The 18,828-nt window shown below is 37.0% G+C and overlaps 2 protein-coding genes across 3 annotated transcripts in view; one reads left to right on the top strand and one right to left on the bottom strand.

The window, feature by feature from the left end:
* The window catches only part of LOC123746501 (uncharacterized), a 108,867-nt gene extending 100,269 nt beyond the window's left edge, over positions 1-8,598 (top strand). Inside the window, exon 5 of the mRNA XM_069321746.1 lies at positions 384-8,598. Coding sequence (XP_069177847.1) covers positions 384-494 — 111 coding nt within the window. The 3' untranslated portion in view covers positions 495-8,598. The remainder of the gene's footprint in view (positions 1-383) is intronic.
* A 3,160-nt stretch (positions 8,599-11,758) lies between these two features.
* Positions 11,759-18,828, bottom strand: part of gwl (serine/threonine-protein kinase greatwall) — a 34,932-nt gene continuing 27,862 nt past the window's right edge. For both annotated transcript variants that reach the window (XM_069321745.1, XM_045728043.2), the window contains exon 17: positions 11,759-18,657. In XM_069321745.1, the coding sequence (XP_069177846.1) occupies positions 18,611-18,657 (47 nt within the window). In that variant the 3' untranslated portion in view covers positions 11,759-18,610. The remainder of the gene's footprint in view (positions 18,658-18,828) is intronic.

Here is an 18,828-nt window from a genome sequence, read left to right as displayed (position 1 = left end):
ACCTTGCTCGTATTTTCCCAAATAAGACGTTTTCAGCATACGAAGTTCTTCCATATTCAACAACTGTTCATCTAATATCTTTTCAACTCACCTCGAATCTTCTTCCATATACATCCTGTGCATCACCCTCTAGTCTGATGGTATGTTTCCATACACATATATTTGTTTATCCATTATCAGGGACAGGAAACTGTACAAGTCTTACCGAGGTACCACTGCAGCCACGACTCTCCTTTCCCAGAATGCTATCCACAATGGTTGCCTAATTCCTACTACCTATTTACTGACAAGTGAACTGACACATATAAGGAAACGTACCCAAATGCCTTAGGCGAAATGACTTTCCACATGTCACAATTTGACACTTCCCTCTTCACTTTCAGGTACTAGAGATGGTGAATCTTCGTGATGGTGACCGCACCATCTCCCTCCCGTCACTCAACGTTGAACACAACTACAACCAAATTCTCTCAGAGCTTGTCCTTAAGCTGTAGCCCCAAGTGACACATGATCTTGTCCTCCATTGCTCAATGCTTAAGCATTCACGTTTACTTCTGGGAGTGATAGGCTACCCAGGTATTATTTATCATCAGGCGATGTTGGTATACTATGTAGTTTTTCGTGATACTGATAAGGAAAAGGACATACATGATTAGATTTCTCTTGTCTTTCGAGCAACATTTAGTCCACATTATCTTCAATGTCATTATTTTTATTATTGTTATTTATATTCTTGTAAATGTGGCTTGTATGCCATTAACAACCAGATCTTTTTCCCAATGGCAATGAAGAACAAACTTGTTTATAGCTCGAGACATATTCATGGGAATGTTAAACTGTACATTCATTGTTATCAGCAAGTTTCTCATAAAGTATTATTACTTGAAAAGCAATAAATACAATTGCTGTGATGTTATTTTAAGGACTTATTACACTATGCCCTTGCTGGACGCCATTAATAACGTGCATTGGGTCAACAAATTATGGCTTGTCTGATTCTGCAAAAAAAAAAAAAAATACCTGGGTAGTTAGGTGAGCTTCAGGTAATACCTCTGAAGCTCCCACATCCAATGTAAACACTGAGAATGTATTATACATGGAGGCAACAAGTGAATTGTGTTGCGGTCACAAGCCTATCACGTTGAGGTAGCCTTTGCAGAAATGAGTTGACAACGACGGATTGCTTGCCCTACCTTGGACTGTAACAAGTGTTCTTGCTAGTCCACATATCTTGATAGCTGTGGTTCCCCATCCTTACTGCGTCACATTTATGTGAAATTATCTCCCATATCTCAGGGAAAGATGAAGAGGGCTTGTGTGGGTAACAGTAATTCCACTAAGTTGTGATACAATGAGGGTGGCCGAGGGATGGGAGAGCCACAGTGCCCACAAAGTAGTAACTTTGCCGTAGACGGCAGTTGGTGGTAGTTAATAAGATTAATCGCCTCTTTAAGGGTGTTATAATGTCTACAGGCATTCAAAACAAAGCAAAAGTGTGTGCCATATTTTTGTAATTACTCTGATGGTTATTTTAATTTTTGTACTTGCCTTTATGGAGTGTAATTCCCTCATTTAGAGGCTAAAAGGTGTGTGTCTGGGAGGAGCAACTTCGTGCTAAGAGTAAGGACTACCCTGAGGGACAGGATGACCCGCTGGTCAATATGGCATTCGGCAAAGATGCACCAAAACTTGAAGAGTTCCTAACTGTTTTCAAATAGCTTGTTTTTAAAGCTTAAATTTTTGTGTAGGTTTAGAAAGAGTAGAGAATATCTACACACTGTGTACACTCGTATTTCTTGTCAGTTTACAAATACAGTAGTGAGGACAGGTTACACTTGCAAGATAAGAAAATGTTGATACTTTCATTAGGTTTTGTTATGCTCTTGATGCAATGTTTTGTAATACATGCTCTATAATACTCCTACACATATTACTCTTGTTAAGACTAATATGTGTAAGACAAAATGCCAGTTTTACTTACTTTTTGTCGAGACGTGTGTGTAGGACTCTCTACTCCACCGTTGTGCAATAACAAGTGACTTCACAATAACTAACAGTGTCAGAAGCAATGCAAAAAACTAGAAGAATGAGTAAACAAAAAAAGATTATATCTATGATTAAAGAAAAAACAAATTGGTGAAAATATAATCCCTTCCCAAATTATTCACAACACAAGTTGCACATAACCAAAAAGATAGAAAAAGTGATGATTTTCCGATGTTTGAGCATGCTTCTGGCTGGCTGTGACATGTGGACTGTGATATTAGTCCTGCACTCCTTGTGATAGCACCAACCACCTGCATATTGTTGTACCCCTGTAGGTACTTGCTTGTTCTCCTGCTGCTGACTGGTCTGGCAGGCATTGTTTCTTGTCATAATACATTACTGTAGCAAAAGCAACCCATGGCACACTATTCTCCTTAAAATGTGGTGTAAAAATATTCCTTGCCCTGATTCTTTTTAACTTTATTAGGATCCTGTAGTTCGTTCAAGACCAAAGGGTCCTGGGTTGGAATCCTGCAGCAGGACAGATGTATTTGGGCATAAAGTATTTCCATTCACTTGATGCCTCTGTTTACCTAGCAGTAAAATAGGTACATACAAGATAAACAACTGTTGTGAATTGCATCTTTGGAAAGGTCAGTACAGTAGTTGGCCTAAAGGGCACCTCAACAAGACTTCCTGTCCTGATAATGGGAAATCAAATGGAAAACCAGTTTCAGTTAAACAAAATTTCTTATGCACATCTTGACTCAGTGATGTGGCACAACCAAGAGCATTTAGTAAAGAATTGCTTGATAATCTGTCTATGGAATTATAATCAGGAAAACCTAATCTAGGCCTAAATCAAGAAAAGCATTTACATATAATTTATTCATTTTACAGTATTTGCAAAAATTATATTTTTTTAAGCTTTGGGTCGGTTTCTTTGGGTAATTAAAGGGGGGACTTGACTCTAACTGTGCAGATATACAGTAATGCCACACCATAATTTTAAATAAATTCAGGTAGAACACTTGTGAAATTTCAGTTCAGAATATAACACAGTAGCACCCATGAACAAATTCTGTATTAAATATTTATTTCACTGTAGCTGTTGATTTATACATATTTAGCTCCAGAATAATTTTGTTTATAAAAATTTGTTTTGCCTAGTACTTTCAGCATTATTTAGTTTTTTAGTCTATAAAGTGTTTATATTTTGCATATTAATGCTGTAGGTTTAAATAGGCACAAACAGGGAACATTGCAGAAATATAATATAAATGAAAGAATACTGTCTTGGTTTACATTATGTATGATGTTTACATTTCTTTCTGTGAAGAGAAACTTAAAAAAACTATTACTACAGTATTGCTGTTATGGCCTCATTTAGCCAGTAACTGGGTTCTTTACTTATAACAAACTGTATATGGGGCCTAAGTGCCTCTTCTTACCTGATCCCTCCCCGAGTCATTGGTAAGTTATTAAGAACTGGCAGTAATAATCAATTTAAAAGGGGGTAAACAACACTAAACAGAACTATCACACAAGTGTACTTCTTAAATACATATACACATATGTTCATAACATCACACTTCAAGTGTCGCTTTTGCACAGGACACTATATAACTTCTGCAATCTTCTTTCCTGGAGAGTCCACTTTTATCTTTTAATGTACACCACTTAAGGTTCCCTCCCTGGTCTGTCTCCTATGGTCCTCACACCTGCGAGTTCACCTTTCACAGTAAAACATTGAGCCAGTCCTACACAGTATCGTTCTGGTGCCAAAACATCACTTCTGCTCTCCAGCAACAGGCTGGCAGACCTCTCCACTAATACGCTGGCTGAAGTCTCCAGCAACACACTGGCAGAAGTCTCCAGCAACACACTGGCAGAAGTCTCCAGCAACACACTGGCAGAAGTCTCCAGCAACACACTGGCAGAAGTCTCCGGCAACACACTGGCAGAAGTCTCCAGCAACACTGGCAGAAGTCTCCAGCAACACACTGGCAGAAGTCTCCAGCCACACACTGGCAGAAATCTCCAGCAAGACTGGCAGAAGTCTCCAGCAACACTGGCAGAGGTCTCCAGCAACACACTGGCAGAAGTCTCCAGCAACACACTGGCAGAGGTTCCACATAGGCTTATAACAAGCCTTAACAGACAGACAGTACTTCCGTCTCGTAACTCAATCTGGCCATCCTGGGGTACGTCGGTCCAATCACTAATACTTCACAAGTATTACAGACAAATCACTGTCTACACTAACTCTGCCACTTGTTCCCACAGGAACACATCTTGAGTTCAGGACTGCCCTGGGTGAACTGATTCCTGACGACCAAAATACCATCCACATTACTTCTGCCAACAAAAATGGGATTAGTAAGACAGAAACTATACAAGGATCATATACAATCCCAGCCTTCCACTGGGGAACCGAAATTGGGGTTGGGTGCACACCACAGACAACGTCACACCTCCCTAAAAGAATTGGGTGCTCTCCACAGATGGTGTTGATATCATCACACCTCTCCTCCTAAAAGAATTGGGGTTGGGTGCACTACACAGATGGCATTGGCATCGTCACACCTCCCTTCCTAAAGAATTGGGTGCGCTCCAAAAGATTCTCTACAACTACACAGATTCTGCTTTTTCTACAACATGAAAAAAATAAAAAGAACAGTTATTTTATAAATGCTGTATATAATTGAGAATATGGCAAAGTATTCTCTTCACATAAGCTGATGCCAGAGATTTCGGGGAGCTTGCTTTGCCGGGGTCATGTAGGGGGCTCACTCTGCTTCTTTCTCATTTTAACTTCCTCACTGTAAATGTGTGAATGCTTTGAGATATTAAGGTGTATGTATTTGTACCTTGTATGAGCAGAAGTGTGATCACATAATTGTCTGTGTGTATACATGCATGGTTTACATGGAAATACTTAAGCGTATTTGTGTGCGTATGTATCTAGTATCACTGTGTATATTTAAACATGCACTCTCAAATGACCCACACAAACATAAATACATTTGCACATAAAATAAGACAAATGCAGAAGTTACCTACACTCTCGAACACTCATGTTCGGGAGTGTAGGTAAGTTTAGAAAGTTTACACATGCTTGTGCAAGTATACAAGCACTTCTGTACACACAGACAACTACAGAATATATGCTCATAGAGGTACAAAATATAAGCAGTGAGGTTGTTAAAAAAGGCCATCACATTCTTGTTCTTGTTCTCAGCCCCCCAGATGCCCTCTCTCTCCATACCCCCTTTATCTCGCATCTCTCTCGAATCTCTCCACTTTTAGAGCAGAGAGATTTGACAGGTTAAAATCATCAATTACATTTTTTTTTAGCATTTGAAAGTAATATAAAAATACTACCCTTTGGTCGAGGTCTTCTGGGGCTTAAGCTCTATTCAGGGATGGTGCTAGATCATCAAAAGACGTTGCTAACTTTGATACGACTTGAAGGATTGAGAGATGCATGTAAGAGTATAACTGTATATGTTCTCCAAGAAGTATACTTTTCAATGTATATATGCCAAGTGTTCTGTATTATAATAGTGCAATGTAAATTGGGGCAGTATTCTTTCTTCTATTAAAATTTGTTCTTTAATATTTTGTGTCTGTGCCTTTACATACCTCTTCAAGGTATAGGAATGCATGCAAAAACAATCAATATATTTTTTAAATGTTATGCCAAATGAACATTTCTTTGTACAATTTTTTTTTTACAGATATTTACATATCTACAGACGAGGAGTCACAATAACATGGCTGAAATATGTTGACCAAATCACACACTAGAAAGTGAAGGGACGATGACGTTTCGGTCCGTCCTGGACCATTCTCAAGTCGATTATGAGAACAGTCAATCGACTTGACAATGGTCCAGGACAGACCGAAACGTCGTTGTCCCTTTACTTTCTAGTGTGTGTGGTTTGATCAACATTTACATATCTAGACTGTACATTATGCAAAATGTTCACTTTATGCAAGCTACTGTACTTATGGGTGATTGCAACTTGAAACAGTATTTACCAGCTGTACAGAAGCTCTCACCTTAGGTACCAGTGAGGTGCTGCTGTATGGAAGATGGAAATCTTGTTTTTAAGTAGCATAACATCATACAACATTAAAAAGGATATTTTTATCAATTGCAGATAAAACAGTATTATGACAAAAAACAATGCCTGTTTTGCCAGAAATCAAGATAGACTCTTAAAGACATAGTTTTGATTATTGTAGGCTTGCAATGTATCAACAATGGGACCATTTTTTTAATTGAGATGACGTTTAAGAGGGTGTGGCATATGTAATTTTGTGGAAATATTTAACTCGAGGGATTAACTAATGCAGTAATAATTTGCACATTTGCTTAATGAGAAAAGTAAATTCTAAAATATATAAGAAGTCAGGATGTGGTGTATCAACACCTTCTCGTGCAACACGTCAGGTTGTGGTACGGTTCCACCTTCTCATGTAACACGTCAGGTTGTGGTATGGTTCCACCTTCTCGTGCAACACGTTAAGTTGCAGTATAGCCACACCTCACTCTGGTACAAACACAAAGTTGTGCCTTGTGATTGATGAAACATGGGGGGAAGTCAAAAGGGCCTTATAGTTCATGCTGTGATCATTGACAGTAAATCTCTTGGCTTTCTTTAACCCCTTAGTTCCATTATCTGCAAATTGTGAATCTGAAAAACTTTTGCATTACCTTGGCTTTGTACCTTTTGAAGTTCTTATTCAAATGGTAGGCAGTGATACTTTATATCTTGCCAATTACTTTTTGATATTTGATATCTGCCTGAACTATGATGAACTTGCACTGACACGAGACTTCCCCTTACCGTCCAGCAAGACAATAAAACCGTCCCTCTGTTAACAATGTCACAAAGTATCATCACATTAGTTATGTTAATGAAATTCTTAAAAAAAAATTGCTTTAAAATCTCTGTATTTTCCAAAGAAAATACAAAAGATAATAACATTTTATAAGTGAAAAAAGCCCAATAAACAGATACCTAAATGATTTTATATTTAATACACATAAATGACTGAAATTTTTTTTCATGAATACTGACCAAACAAAACACACACACACACCAGCAACTTCAAGAACAAGAGGACACAGATTCAAGCTAAGGAAACAAAGGTGCAGAGCGTTATATAACAAAAAATGTTGGGAAGACAGGACATCATGAGTGTAGCTCTCATCCTGTAACAACACTTAGGTAATTTACACACACTAACAGAATTCTCAATACAAACAAAACATTTTATTTCATGTGTAAGAGATCTATTTTGGGTCTGTTTCTTGAGCTTTTTTCACTGCCAATTTATTATGTAATAATGATGGGCTGACTGCTATGCACCAAACTTCTCAATAACCTTTCAATAAATTATAAAAGGAAGGCTTCTTAATCTCCATCTCCAATCTTTCATATCATAGGAAAATACATGATATTATTATCCACGCTCAAATATATTGTTGGCCACCGAAAGTTATATACAATTCTTCAGTCGTCCCTCATTTCCAGCAGTCAGTCACCAACCATCACAAAACCACCATTGTAACAGTAGCATGGATATTAGCTAAAATTTTACACTCAGTTTTGTTATTTGTGAAGTGATTAATGAATTTAAGTTTTTCAATATCCAAGTTTCACTTTATGCATACACAAATGACATGTTAGTTTTGTAATCTTATTACTCACACGAAACAAGATCTTAAGTTTTAATGAGGTGCACAACTTGCTCAAAGAAATTTATTCTCATACTGCTTCTTGTTACAATGGTGGTGGTGCGAGTATATCAATAATTTTGGTGATGTGGTAGTTACAGCTTGGCTGCAGCCACCAAGTTCATGGTTGCCTGAGCTTTATCATCACTATGTAAAGCACTGTAGTCATACCTGGTAGTGTTTGTGTGACTGTAGGGGGTCACCAAGGAGTTTGTGGATCTTGGGATACTTCACGTCTTTTACTGTATTTAGCTGTTTCCTGAACATACAATATTTTTGCTATTAAAAATGTATTGTTGCACATGCATACAAAATAAAAAGATAATCTTTTTACTTTCTGTCTATATATCTTGTACAAGAGACGTATAAATATTTTATTTAATTGGCAACTTCATAAATTTCCCTGACATCCACATCTCCTACGATCCCTGTGTGTGGTTGTAGCTGGCACATCACTGTTCACCTTATGTACTAATGCTGTAATGGCTAATCTTCTCTGCATATTTCTCAGTGTAAATATGCAAGAAGTACATCATTGGAAATGTATAATTATTTATTAATATTATGTTGTAAGTTGTGTTCTTGTTCCATATTGTACTGTATATAATGTAAATACAAATAAATATTATTCATAAGTTATAAGACATCAAATCTATTATATTATCAGGGCTTCTAAGTCTAAAAATCTTAATATCCTCGGCTTGTCTTAAAGACGTGATTAGGTCATGCTAAAATTTAAATTCCAGCTGACGAGAAAGGTATACATTTATACCTAAAAAATATATATCCTTATATAATCTTAGAAGCCTGGTATGTTTTTTTATAATATTGTCATCAATGAAAAAACTAAAAATCTACATTAACTTTGTGTTTTCTTAAATTATCCTACCACTATTATGATGTACACTAGTTATATACATGTATTTCAAAGCAGTTTCTATCTTGGGTAGTAAATATAATTCATTATACATTTACCCAAATACCTGAATTTATTTATTTTGCCTAAGTATACATTATGCTAATAATTATAATGCATGTACAGGATAATGAAATGTAAAATGAAGTAACTTATTTAAGTATACTGTAATTGTTAGGTATAATTTTATAATTGCTTAAGAATTCAATGATATTAAAAGATAATATAAAAGATTGCTGCATACAAGATTTAATGTTTAATGATTTAACGTCATCGTCTCTTCAATTTCTAGTGTGTGGTTTGGTCAACAAGATTTAATGTTATTACAAAAATAAATTGAGTGAATGTAATGAAATACCCTTTACTGGTGGACTCTCAGTAGCTTTGTGGGGTTCACATGCTGGTTTGGCCAAGCTTTAAGAAGTGCCCAAGGTCTGTGATAACCCCTTCCCCCTTGCAAAATGATATTTTTGCTAATATTAAAGGAAAATTCATTGGCTACAAATCATTAATGAAACATGTTTCATTCTGCATTTATCATGTTAAGGATGATCTGTAGTGCAGTATGCTCACACCAGCGTAAACTAGAATTTGATTCCTGGTCACGGCAATACATTTGAGCACATATTCTTTTACTTCATGCCCTTATTCATCTAGCAGTAAACAGGTCCCCGAGGGTTAGGCAACTGTTATGGGTTGCATCCTGGGCATGCTCAAGGTCAGTCATTGGTCTAGGAGGACCATTGGTCTAGGATATGCCTAGCAGACTTCATGTCCCTTGACAATAGGAGCCCATGCCTGAATTGTGACATTAAGAAAAAGTACAGTTCTTGCCACTATTGAGACTTTGCAAATATAATTGATGTAAGAGTAGAAGAGAATATGTACTAAAACTGATCCCTTGGGTAATGCTGGATTGCTAAATTCGATGATTTTTAGTTATTATCAAAGGTTGATAATATTGCATTATTAAAGGATACAAAATTTCTTGTCTATTAAACAGTCACACTAGTTTAGAAACGTGTATCAAATGATTGATAGTCAAATGCTCTACACAGGCCTAGAAAGTCTGCTACATTATTATGGTTTTACTGTGGTCAAAACCACTTGAAACATCCTAGCAGTATTTTATTATGGCTGTTTCTTTGTTCCTCTCTTTTTGGAAGCCATATTGATCATGTGATGGTAACTTGTTACTTAAGTGATTAATAAGTCTATTTAGATACTGTAACTTTCTATAATATGTTACTGACTGTTGAGAGGACAGACACTGATCAATAATTAATTACATAAATCATTATTTTTGAAACTTTGTATAAAAAAAAGAAGCCTGCCTTGTGGCACTGATATACCTGTACTGTAATGCAGAAAAAACTAATACATAGTTCAATCATCATTAGCTTTAATAATTGCTAATGATATATTATTACCACGGGTCAGAGCAGGTTATAAAGGGGAAATGATTTTCTACTGGTTGCTATTACCTTCCATTTTGCTTTACTGATCATCATCAACTGATCAAGATCCATTCTTCTGTCTGTAATTGCCTTTATTTGCTCCCTTAACTATTTTATTAAGACTACTACTCTACAGTCTGAATTGTGCTCCATAAATGTTGGGCCTCATCTCTCTCTGATACTGTAATTGAACTCCTTATTCAAGGTTTATGGTCGTATCTCTTTCAGATAACCTTAATAACCACAGGATACTAAGAGTTGTACAAATTATACACTAATTGGTTGTATCTGGTAAATGCCTTATTGATATCTGAAAGAGGACTGCAATGGTTCCTGGTTGCTATCAAGAAGAGAACAAAACAAGGCATCGTTTTTCATGCCGACTAGTTTGAATGTTATGGTGTCATTTTTCTAGGTGGAGTTTGTACAAGTGGATTGATTTTTTCTTACTGTATATTAATCATTAATATCAATAAAAATTAACTTCATTTCACTGAAATTAAAAATAAGAAAATTTATTATTAACGTTATGTGTGAATATAAGCTATATTTAATTATGTGAATATAAGCTAAAGAGGGTGTTAAGCAAAACACTATCAAACTAGCAGCACAATTTTAATGATTAACGGACAGCACAGAGGAAATCATAATATTCTTCATTGTAAGTCATTACCATATGCATTTGAATTCTCTGCTCCATGGTTTATTTATGACCATAATATTGTAATTTACCAAAGCATGAAATTCCAACCACTTACATACTACAAAACTTTCACCTCAGATTAATGCAAGACTGGTATGACAAAGTAAACTTGAGGTTATCGTGAGATGGTTTTGGGGCTTAGCGTCTCCGCAGCCCGGTCCTCGACCAGGTCTCCGTTTTGTTACACACTCCCCAGGAAGCAGCCCGTAGCAGCTGGCAAACTCCCAGGTACCTATTTACTGCTAGGTAACAGGGGCATCAGGGTGAAAGAAACTCTGCTTTCACCTCCACTGGGAATCGAACCCGGAACCTCAGGACTACGAATTCGAAGTGCTTTCCACTTAGCTGTCAGGCCCTTGATAACAATGTAACTGTAACAATGACAAACTTTTCCACAGCATCTCATTCTAGTCTTCTTTAACTTTATTTCACTTTCTTCCAAAAAACAATTTTGCCTATTTTGATACCAATCACTTTCAGAAATACCACAGCGAAACTAGTGAGGAGCTGCCATCTTTTAATGGATTTTCTGGTAATTTCTATTTTCAAACCAACTTCAGTGACATTTGAGAAGATATATATATAGGCATTTTGTAGGTTTTGGGATTTTTCTCTGAAGTCCTTGCACTTGCTAATGGCACTTGCAACAGTCCACTTTGAATTCCCCCCAAAAAGCTAACCACAAGACAACAACCCTCCAGTGGCTGAGATGATAATCAGAGAATATAATCTCTTCCATTTGTATGGCATAACCTTATGGTCAGGTGTTACCGTAACAGAGTTCACTAGAGGGTGTAAAATGCTGGAAGTTCTACATCAAATTTAGATTTCGATGCAAAGCTATACGGCACTTTTATTTTTTAGATGTGTCAAGAAATAACTCAAGTGAGTAAGGAAGTTGTACAAGTTAATTGTGAGAGTGGTACCGGGAAAATGATTTAACTGAAAGCATGTAAAACTTAATTTATTTTAATAAATTAGTGTTAACTCTAATACACACGGGTTCATTACATTAATAGAAAGTTTCACCATCAAAACTAAGCAATAGAGAACGTTTCTCTTCTCTTGCAAAGCACAGTGATCTAACTGAAATACTTGTGAAAAACTCTCTTTACACTAGCAGACAAGGCTGAGTGACTGGTGTTTCACTGTACACTGTGTATTGTTTGACATTTGACACAAATGTCAAACAATACACATGTATGCACAGTGATGATAATCTTATCTCAACACAAACATGAATCGTACACAACAATAATAATTCCTGTAAAAGCTAGCACATAACATGAAACACAATATTATGGAAATGGTCCTCAGACCAGGACTAGCACATAGAAAATACACAATACAGTAATCTATACTGAGTACTAACGAGTCCACAGATTCCGTTCAGTGTCAAACAACACTCAACAACTGAACACTGAGGTCATAAATTACCATTATTATGATGATCTAATGAAGTAACATAACTTAGCTGACAGGCATTACAATACAGGCTAATGACAGTCTGGAGTACCTCCTTACCTCGGTCGTCAGACTACAAGCCTATACGAACATGATGGCCAATTCCTAAGAATCAAACACAAGTTAACATAGACAAATGATAGCATACTCATATGTAAGGTCGACCTTCCGCTTTCCCCCAGTGACATTCACACACAATCTTTCACACCTTGTTAGCTGATGACGACTGCCCTTTCTTTCCAAGTGTGTCAACACATCCCTTCGGCGATGAGTGGTGTTCCCATTATTGGTAATGACACAACCAAATAATGGCCGCAGGTGACCTGCGTATTTCTTTTTGTCACGTGACAAGCACTAAATATAGACAAGCACATGTGATGAGTAATCAAAGTGATTATGCAGGTGATGCAGCCTTCATGATCTTCCCATCAGTTTACATACACACACACACACACACACATACAGAGGAACCTCGTGTGGAGAGCAGCCCCATCTACAAGCATTTCAGGTAATGAGCGAGCCACTCGCAGAAAATTTGTCTCAAGTGACAAGCTTCCGCTCAATTAATGAGAAAACCATGTGGTGCTCCCTAGCGTTCCCGCTGGTTCTCACAAATTCTCGAACACCTTCGACGACAGTGTTGTTTTATCGCGCAAGACAAGCATCCCTCGGCATTTATTTGCACTTTTCTTTGTTTTGTGGTTTTGTTACCTTGGTTACCTTGAGGTGCTTCCGGGGCTTAGTGTCCCCGCGGCCCGGTCATCGACCAGGCCTCCTGGTTGCTGGACTGATCAACCAGGCTGTTAGACGCGGCTGCTCGCAGCCTGACATATGAGTCACAGCCTGGTTGATCAGGTATCCTTTGGAGGTGCTTATCCAGTTCTCTCTTGAACACTGTGAGGGGTCGGCCAGTTATGCCCCTTATGTGTAGTGGAAGCGTGTTGAACAGTCTCGGGCCTCTGATGTTGACAGAGTTCTCTCTCAGAGTACCTGTTGTGCCTACAATTTGTAACCCACGATGTCACCAAAGAAGCTGCTTGCTAAAGATAGTGTTGTCAAGAGGAAGAAAGACACAATTACTGTAGATTTGAAGAAGGATATCGCCTGACTCGGAGGTAGATTCTCCTTCCACACAGTAACCCCTCTCCTCCCCACCTCCCCATCGTCTCCCTCAAGCCAGCAACGACTTTTCATAAGGTAAAGTACAATTGAAACATTAAAACAAAACATTTATAATAATTATATGTATTATAATTACATTATATAATTTCATATTGATATTTTTTCAGGAGTGGAACATTAAATTTATTTCCATTATTTTAAATGGGGAAATTCACTTCGCAAGACAAGCGTTTCACGTGACGAGCTCGATGCCGGAACAGATGAAATTCGGTAATCGAGGCTCCTCTGTATATATAAACACACACATACATACAGTATATGCATCAAGCTTGAATGGTCTCCAAGCCAACATGCATCAGGAAACTCTTGATCCTCTGAAGGATTTGAACCGGGTCAGCCAGGGCCTCTATGGCCCTTGACGTGTCCGATACTATAGCCACTCAGCCAACAGACAGTACAAAAGTATTGGAAAGTCATCTGACTTTTAACCCCAATACCCAACAACGCTCATGACTATTTTGGGCACAGATATTATTCTGTGACCCAGTAGAAGGAAGAGTAATAATTTTTAATTAATTATATTATTATTATGATAATAATTAGAATAATAATTGTTGTAATTAATAATTATTACTCATCCTTCTGCTGGGCCATGAAGGAAGCTGGCCTCGAGTGAATGGTGGGCTGTGACGATCTGTCTGGAACCTGTAGGTGCAGGGATTGGACATTCACCTCCTGGGGCACATGCGGCCCAAGCTCTGCTTCAGGAGGCTGGGGTCGTTCATGCCCTTGCTGAGGTGGTTCTTCTCTGGTCCCGACCACGACAGTCTCCAGGTTTGGAGTCCCTGTGCCTTCTTTCACCAACTTCCAGGTAAACTCCTGAGCTGGAGCCCCTAGGGCTGTTCGTTGTTGCTTCCAACCTTGTTCTAACCGTTCCTGCGACGGTGCTGGAACCAATCGCATTGGCGTTTGCCTTTCCATTGGAGACTTTCGGCGCCGTGGAGAGGAGGGGGACCTGCTGCATGAGGTGACTGCTTTTTTCCTGTATCAACCTACCCTGGCTTTACGCCCTGGAGAGGCTACTCCAGACCGACAACCAGAGTGCAACTCCATGGTCTCCTGAGACTGATGGATGCCTAATACTACCACTGTATAAATACACATGCTAGGCATAAGAGGGTTTTCCAAGATCTCAGGAAGCATTCCCAGAGTTGAAGATCACAAAAGGAGTAAAAGATTAATACCCTGTATATGAAAGGCAGGACAGTGGAGAAATGGCAAGCTGTATATAGGTCAAATATAAACATATACCAAATAAAAATACTTTGTAGTGAATGAGAGATTATGACAACTGAAGAACCAATGTGCGCTGACCCTCTTCATATACCAGACAGTCAACGCATGAAGGCCTTCATACAAATGCCGAAGAATCAACACACACAATGCTCTCATACAAATACGTACCAGTGAATGTATTGAGATATGAGAGAGGTGTGAAAATCATATATATTAAGGGAGAAGAAATAAAAACTATTTGAGATATACCACATATATGGAGTAAAAATTGTTGCATTGTTTGCTGCAACATCTAAGATACAAATTGATGGATCAAACAATTTTGAAAGCAAATGCAATATTCAAAGAATAAATACCATGCATTATCACATAAAATATATGACTAGACTACATATACATACTATGAAATTAAGTTATAAAATATGATATTTATAAACAACAACACTCCAATACAGTATATACAGCCTAAAATCTTATAAATCTAGAAACTTAGGAAAATTATGTGTTGATATTTTAAACTCATTAAAGAACATTTCACATGTAATGTGATTTTTTTTTATAATAAACCTACCAATTGTATAATGAAATCATTTAATTGTCACCCTTTTAATGAAAGACTAACAACCAGCTTAATTACGATCATATACTTTCAAACGCACTATGTTTTTCCCTCCCATCTCGGACACTGAAATCACATTTGGGATAATGACATCCACTACACCCACATAAAGATAACAACAAATTCTTTTCAAATGCCAATTACACTTGAGATTGTACTAGATTATCCATATTTATTTAAATGTATAATAACAGACTGCAGTATATTCTGTTATTATATTTCAACATGTAGTCTTAAAACACACATTTCATAATATTTCTTTATCATTAAATTGCTGTTCATGACATCTTATCAAATCTATAATTCATGAAAGTTTAACTGGTATATATGCATATATTATATAATATATTATATATAATGTGTATGTATGTATGAATGTATGTACAATATGAGCGTGTTACTTATTTATCAATTAATCATCTCCTGAAGCTGTAAATGGAGTGGGCCTCCACCTGCTCACTACTCACGAAAAGAATACTTCCCTATGATATCCTAACTCATCTAGGCTTCCCATTTTCACTCATATCCTCTTGTTCATTAGATGGAAGTTTGATTGATGTATGTGAGAGAAGACTGCTAAATATGAATAAAGACAAAGGTAAAATAATAATGATGAAAAGTGAAGGGAAGTGTGTCAATTAGAAATAAATGAAGACATCCTAGACGTGTTAATTATTATTAACTGTAATTGACAGAGGAGGAATTTGTGCACATATTGAGAGTGAAGCAAGTCTAGGAATGAATGTGGTCGCTGCAATAACTGCCCTGGTTAGAAAGAATAAGACAAGGTTGCATAGAAAGGCGGTGCCATATAAGCATCGTTGTGAGATACTCATATGGTACAAGTATGAAAAATCAAGAATTAGAGCAGCAGAAATGGATAGCTTGAGCAGCATTTATGGTGTTAGGATAGGCAAAGGTAAATATGAGGAGAGAGCACTAAGCCACATAGGAGGGATATGAAGTCAAGCATCTGGGAAAGGATAAAAAAAAAGGAATTGTGTCCAATCATTTGGACTGCCTACGAAATAAAATATCAATCCATATATGAAGTGCAAGTTGGTAAACTTAACATAAAACTCTAAAATGAGTCAAGATGATTTGATCAAACTGAATTGATGATGATACTGTAGAGCGGTAAGAAATGTGTGTTCAGACTGAATTAGTATGTGTGTGTACACTCAATCCTGAATTAGGATTGAGTGTGAGCAGAACATAAAAAGGCTGGAAATAAGGTTTGGTGGACTCATTATACTAATAGGGAGTTAATGACTGATATTTTAAAATGACTACTCATGTGCATATCATAAGTAGTAAATTAAATTTTCACCCATGGTCACACTCATCACTGATATGCTACTCTGTAGTAGGATGAAAGAAACATTTTCTGTTTAAGAACATGAACAATATTGTGTAGAAAAAGTTATGCTCATGTCGAGAAGAATGTGATCCATTTTGTGAAATATAGATGTAAATCTGCTTTGGTTTGGGATAGACGGATAGATAAATTCTATAGCATATTTGTATATTTGATCAAAAACTATTGCCTTTGCTAAGAAACTTGAGCTTAGATGTAAATAAAGTTTCCTTCAGTATAATGTCTTAAATCATATAACCCAGTCTAGTACCAAGCCATCAAGGATACCTAAAATGTTCATGTACAGCTATCACAATCTCTAGATAATAATCCAAAAGAACACTTAATGTATATAACTGGAAAACAGTTTACTAATGTAAGCTGCATGCAGACAGTAAGTCACAATAAAGCAGCTGAAAATTAGACACCCAATCCACAAATCCAAAAATAAAATAAAATAATTTAAGTTTCAGTCCATCCTGGGCTATTACCAATTCTCCCATTACACGTGATAATGGCGAACAGAAACTTCATCAATGCTTTTACTTTATTTCAGATTTGTTGGGTGTCTAACTGTAAGCTACATAATCACAAAAAATGCTTCGTGTGTGAATGGTCAAATCCTGACAAGTGTCCGAACTCATTAAAAGGCCAAAGGAGGATCAACATTGTAAATATGAAAATATATATCTATATGAAATTTGTGTGCGTGTGTGTGTGGCTGAAGCATACACAAACACAAGCAACAGCAGTAAAAATAAATACCGAGATGCAAGTCTAGCATCAGGATAGAATAAGATATACAAATGTTACAGAAAGATATAGGGTGCAGAAGCCAGTCAATCTTTACACTAAGGTGTGAGCGTACCAACTTGGTTTAGCCTTTTGAAAAAAAATGGATCACGACACACAAATGGTGTAGAGTGTGAATTCAAGTAAATTTGAGGGTCAGAGCCATAGGCCAAAATGTTTGGCAAATTTAGTGAATGTGAAGAATTGCAGACTGAATGTGAAGAGGCGAGAGGTTGAGTGTGAGAATATGAGGGGTTGAGTATGAAAAAGTGAGAGGCAGAGAATGAAGTGAGCACAGAGAGGTAGAGAACAAGACTTGACACTATTGTTAAACGGGAGTGTATATTTGACACTTCTTTTTTTTAATGTAATCTTATGAGAAGCACTTGACACCTAATGTTATTGAGAATTGCTGAGTGTGATTGTGTATGTCCTCTCTGATGTTGAATATGTATGAGGCATATAAATATATACAGTATATCCATATCCTTTATACTGTTCCACCACTGTTGGGCCGTGCTTCCATGAAAATAAGAAAAAGGGTAACAATGAAGATGAGAATAATAATGATGTGGTGTCTAGTGTTCTGAATGATAGCATTATTTTTGGTGTTCGAGTGTTGTGTAGCATGTAGTGGGCACAGTGAACAAGACACGTGGTGTGTATGTGTGTGTGTACAGCACATGCATAGTGTAAATATTACATACACATGATTAATTATCTTCTTTCTCCCCAATAACTGCACTATATTAATGATCTCTTAAGAGACAGGAGGCTATCCTGGCACGGGAGTCAAACACATGCATGCAACACTACAAAATAATAGTATTCCTTATTGAAATCCACATACACGGGGATAAACTTCGATGCAATGAATAACATACTGAATTAAAAATATACAGCCTATAGGCATTATTTCCTCTCCTATTATTAAATTATTATTAAAAATACTAAATGTTGAGTTGGGTCCACTGACAGAATTTGAGATGTCTTCTGAGTATCAACAACACTGTAATGTGGAAAATCTTAACAGCACTGCTTCAGAAAAACATGCATGGTAGGTTATACCCTGCAAAACAGGTGTTGAGGTGTTGCACTACTGATGCTGGTCGAGGGTAAAGGTGCAGACTTCTTTTCTACGCGTTTGTTTCACAGATCAAAGTTGGACACTGTCAGGTGCTGGATATTGTTACGAGCTGAAAGATTAAACAAGATATCATCAGTTCAGTACTCAAAAAATCAAAACACCAAAAAAATATTCTTTAACAACAATTACAGCAATTAAATTTTGTTTACTTGATGGCCTTTATTATTAGAGACTTGGTGAAATTTCTTACATAAACAATAAGGAATAGTACAGTAATTAT

This window comes from Procambarus clarkii, chromosome 10 (genome assembly GCF_040958095.1).
Source record: "Procambarus clarkii isolate CNS0578487 chromosome 10, FALCON_Pclarkii_2.0, whole genome shotgun sequence".
In the NCBI taxonomy this organism is placed as follows: Eukaryota; Metazoa; Arthropoda; class Malacostraca; order Decapoda; family Cambaridae; genus Procambarus; species Procambarus clarkii.
This window is presented reverse-complemented; position numbering and strand designations above follow the sequence as displayed.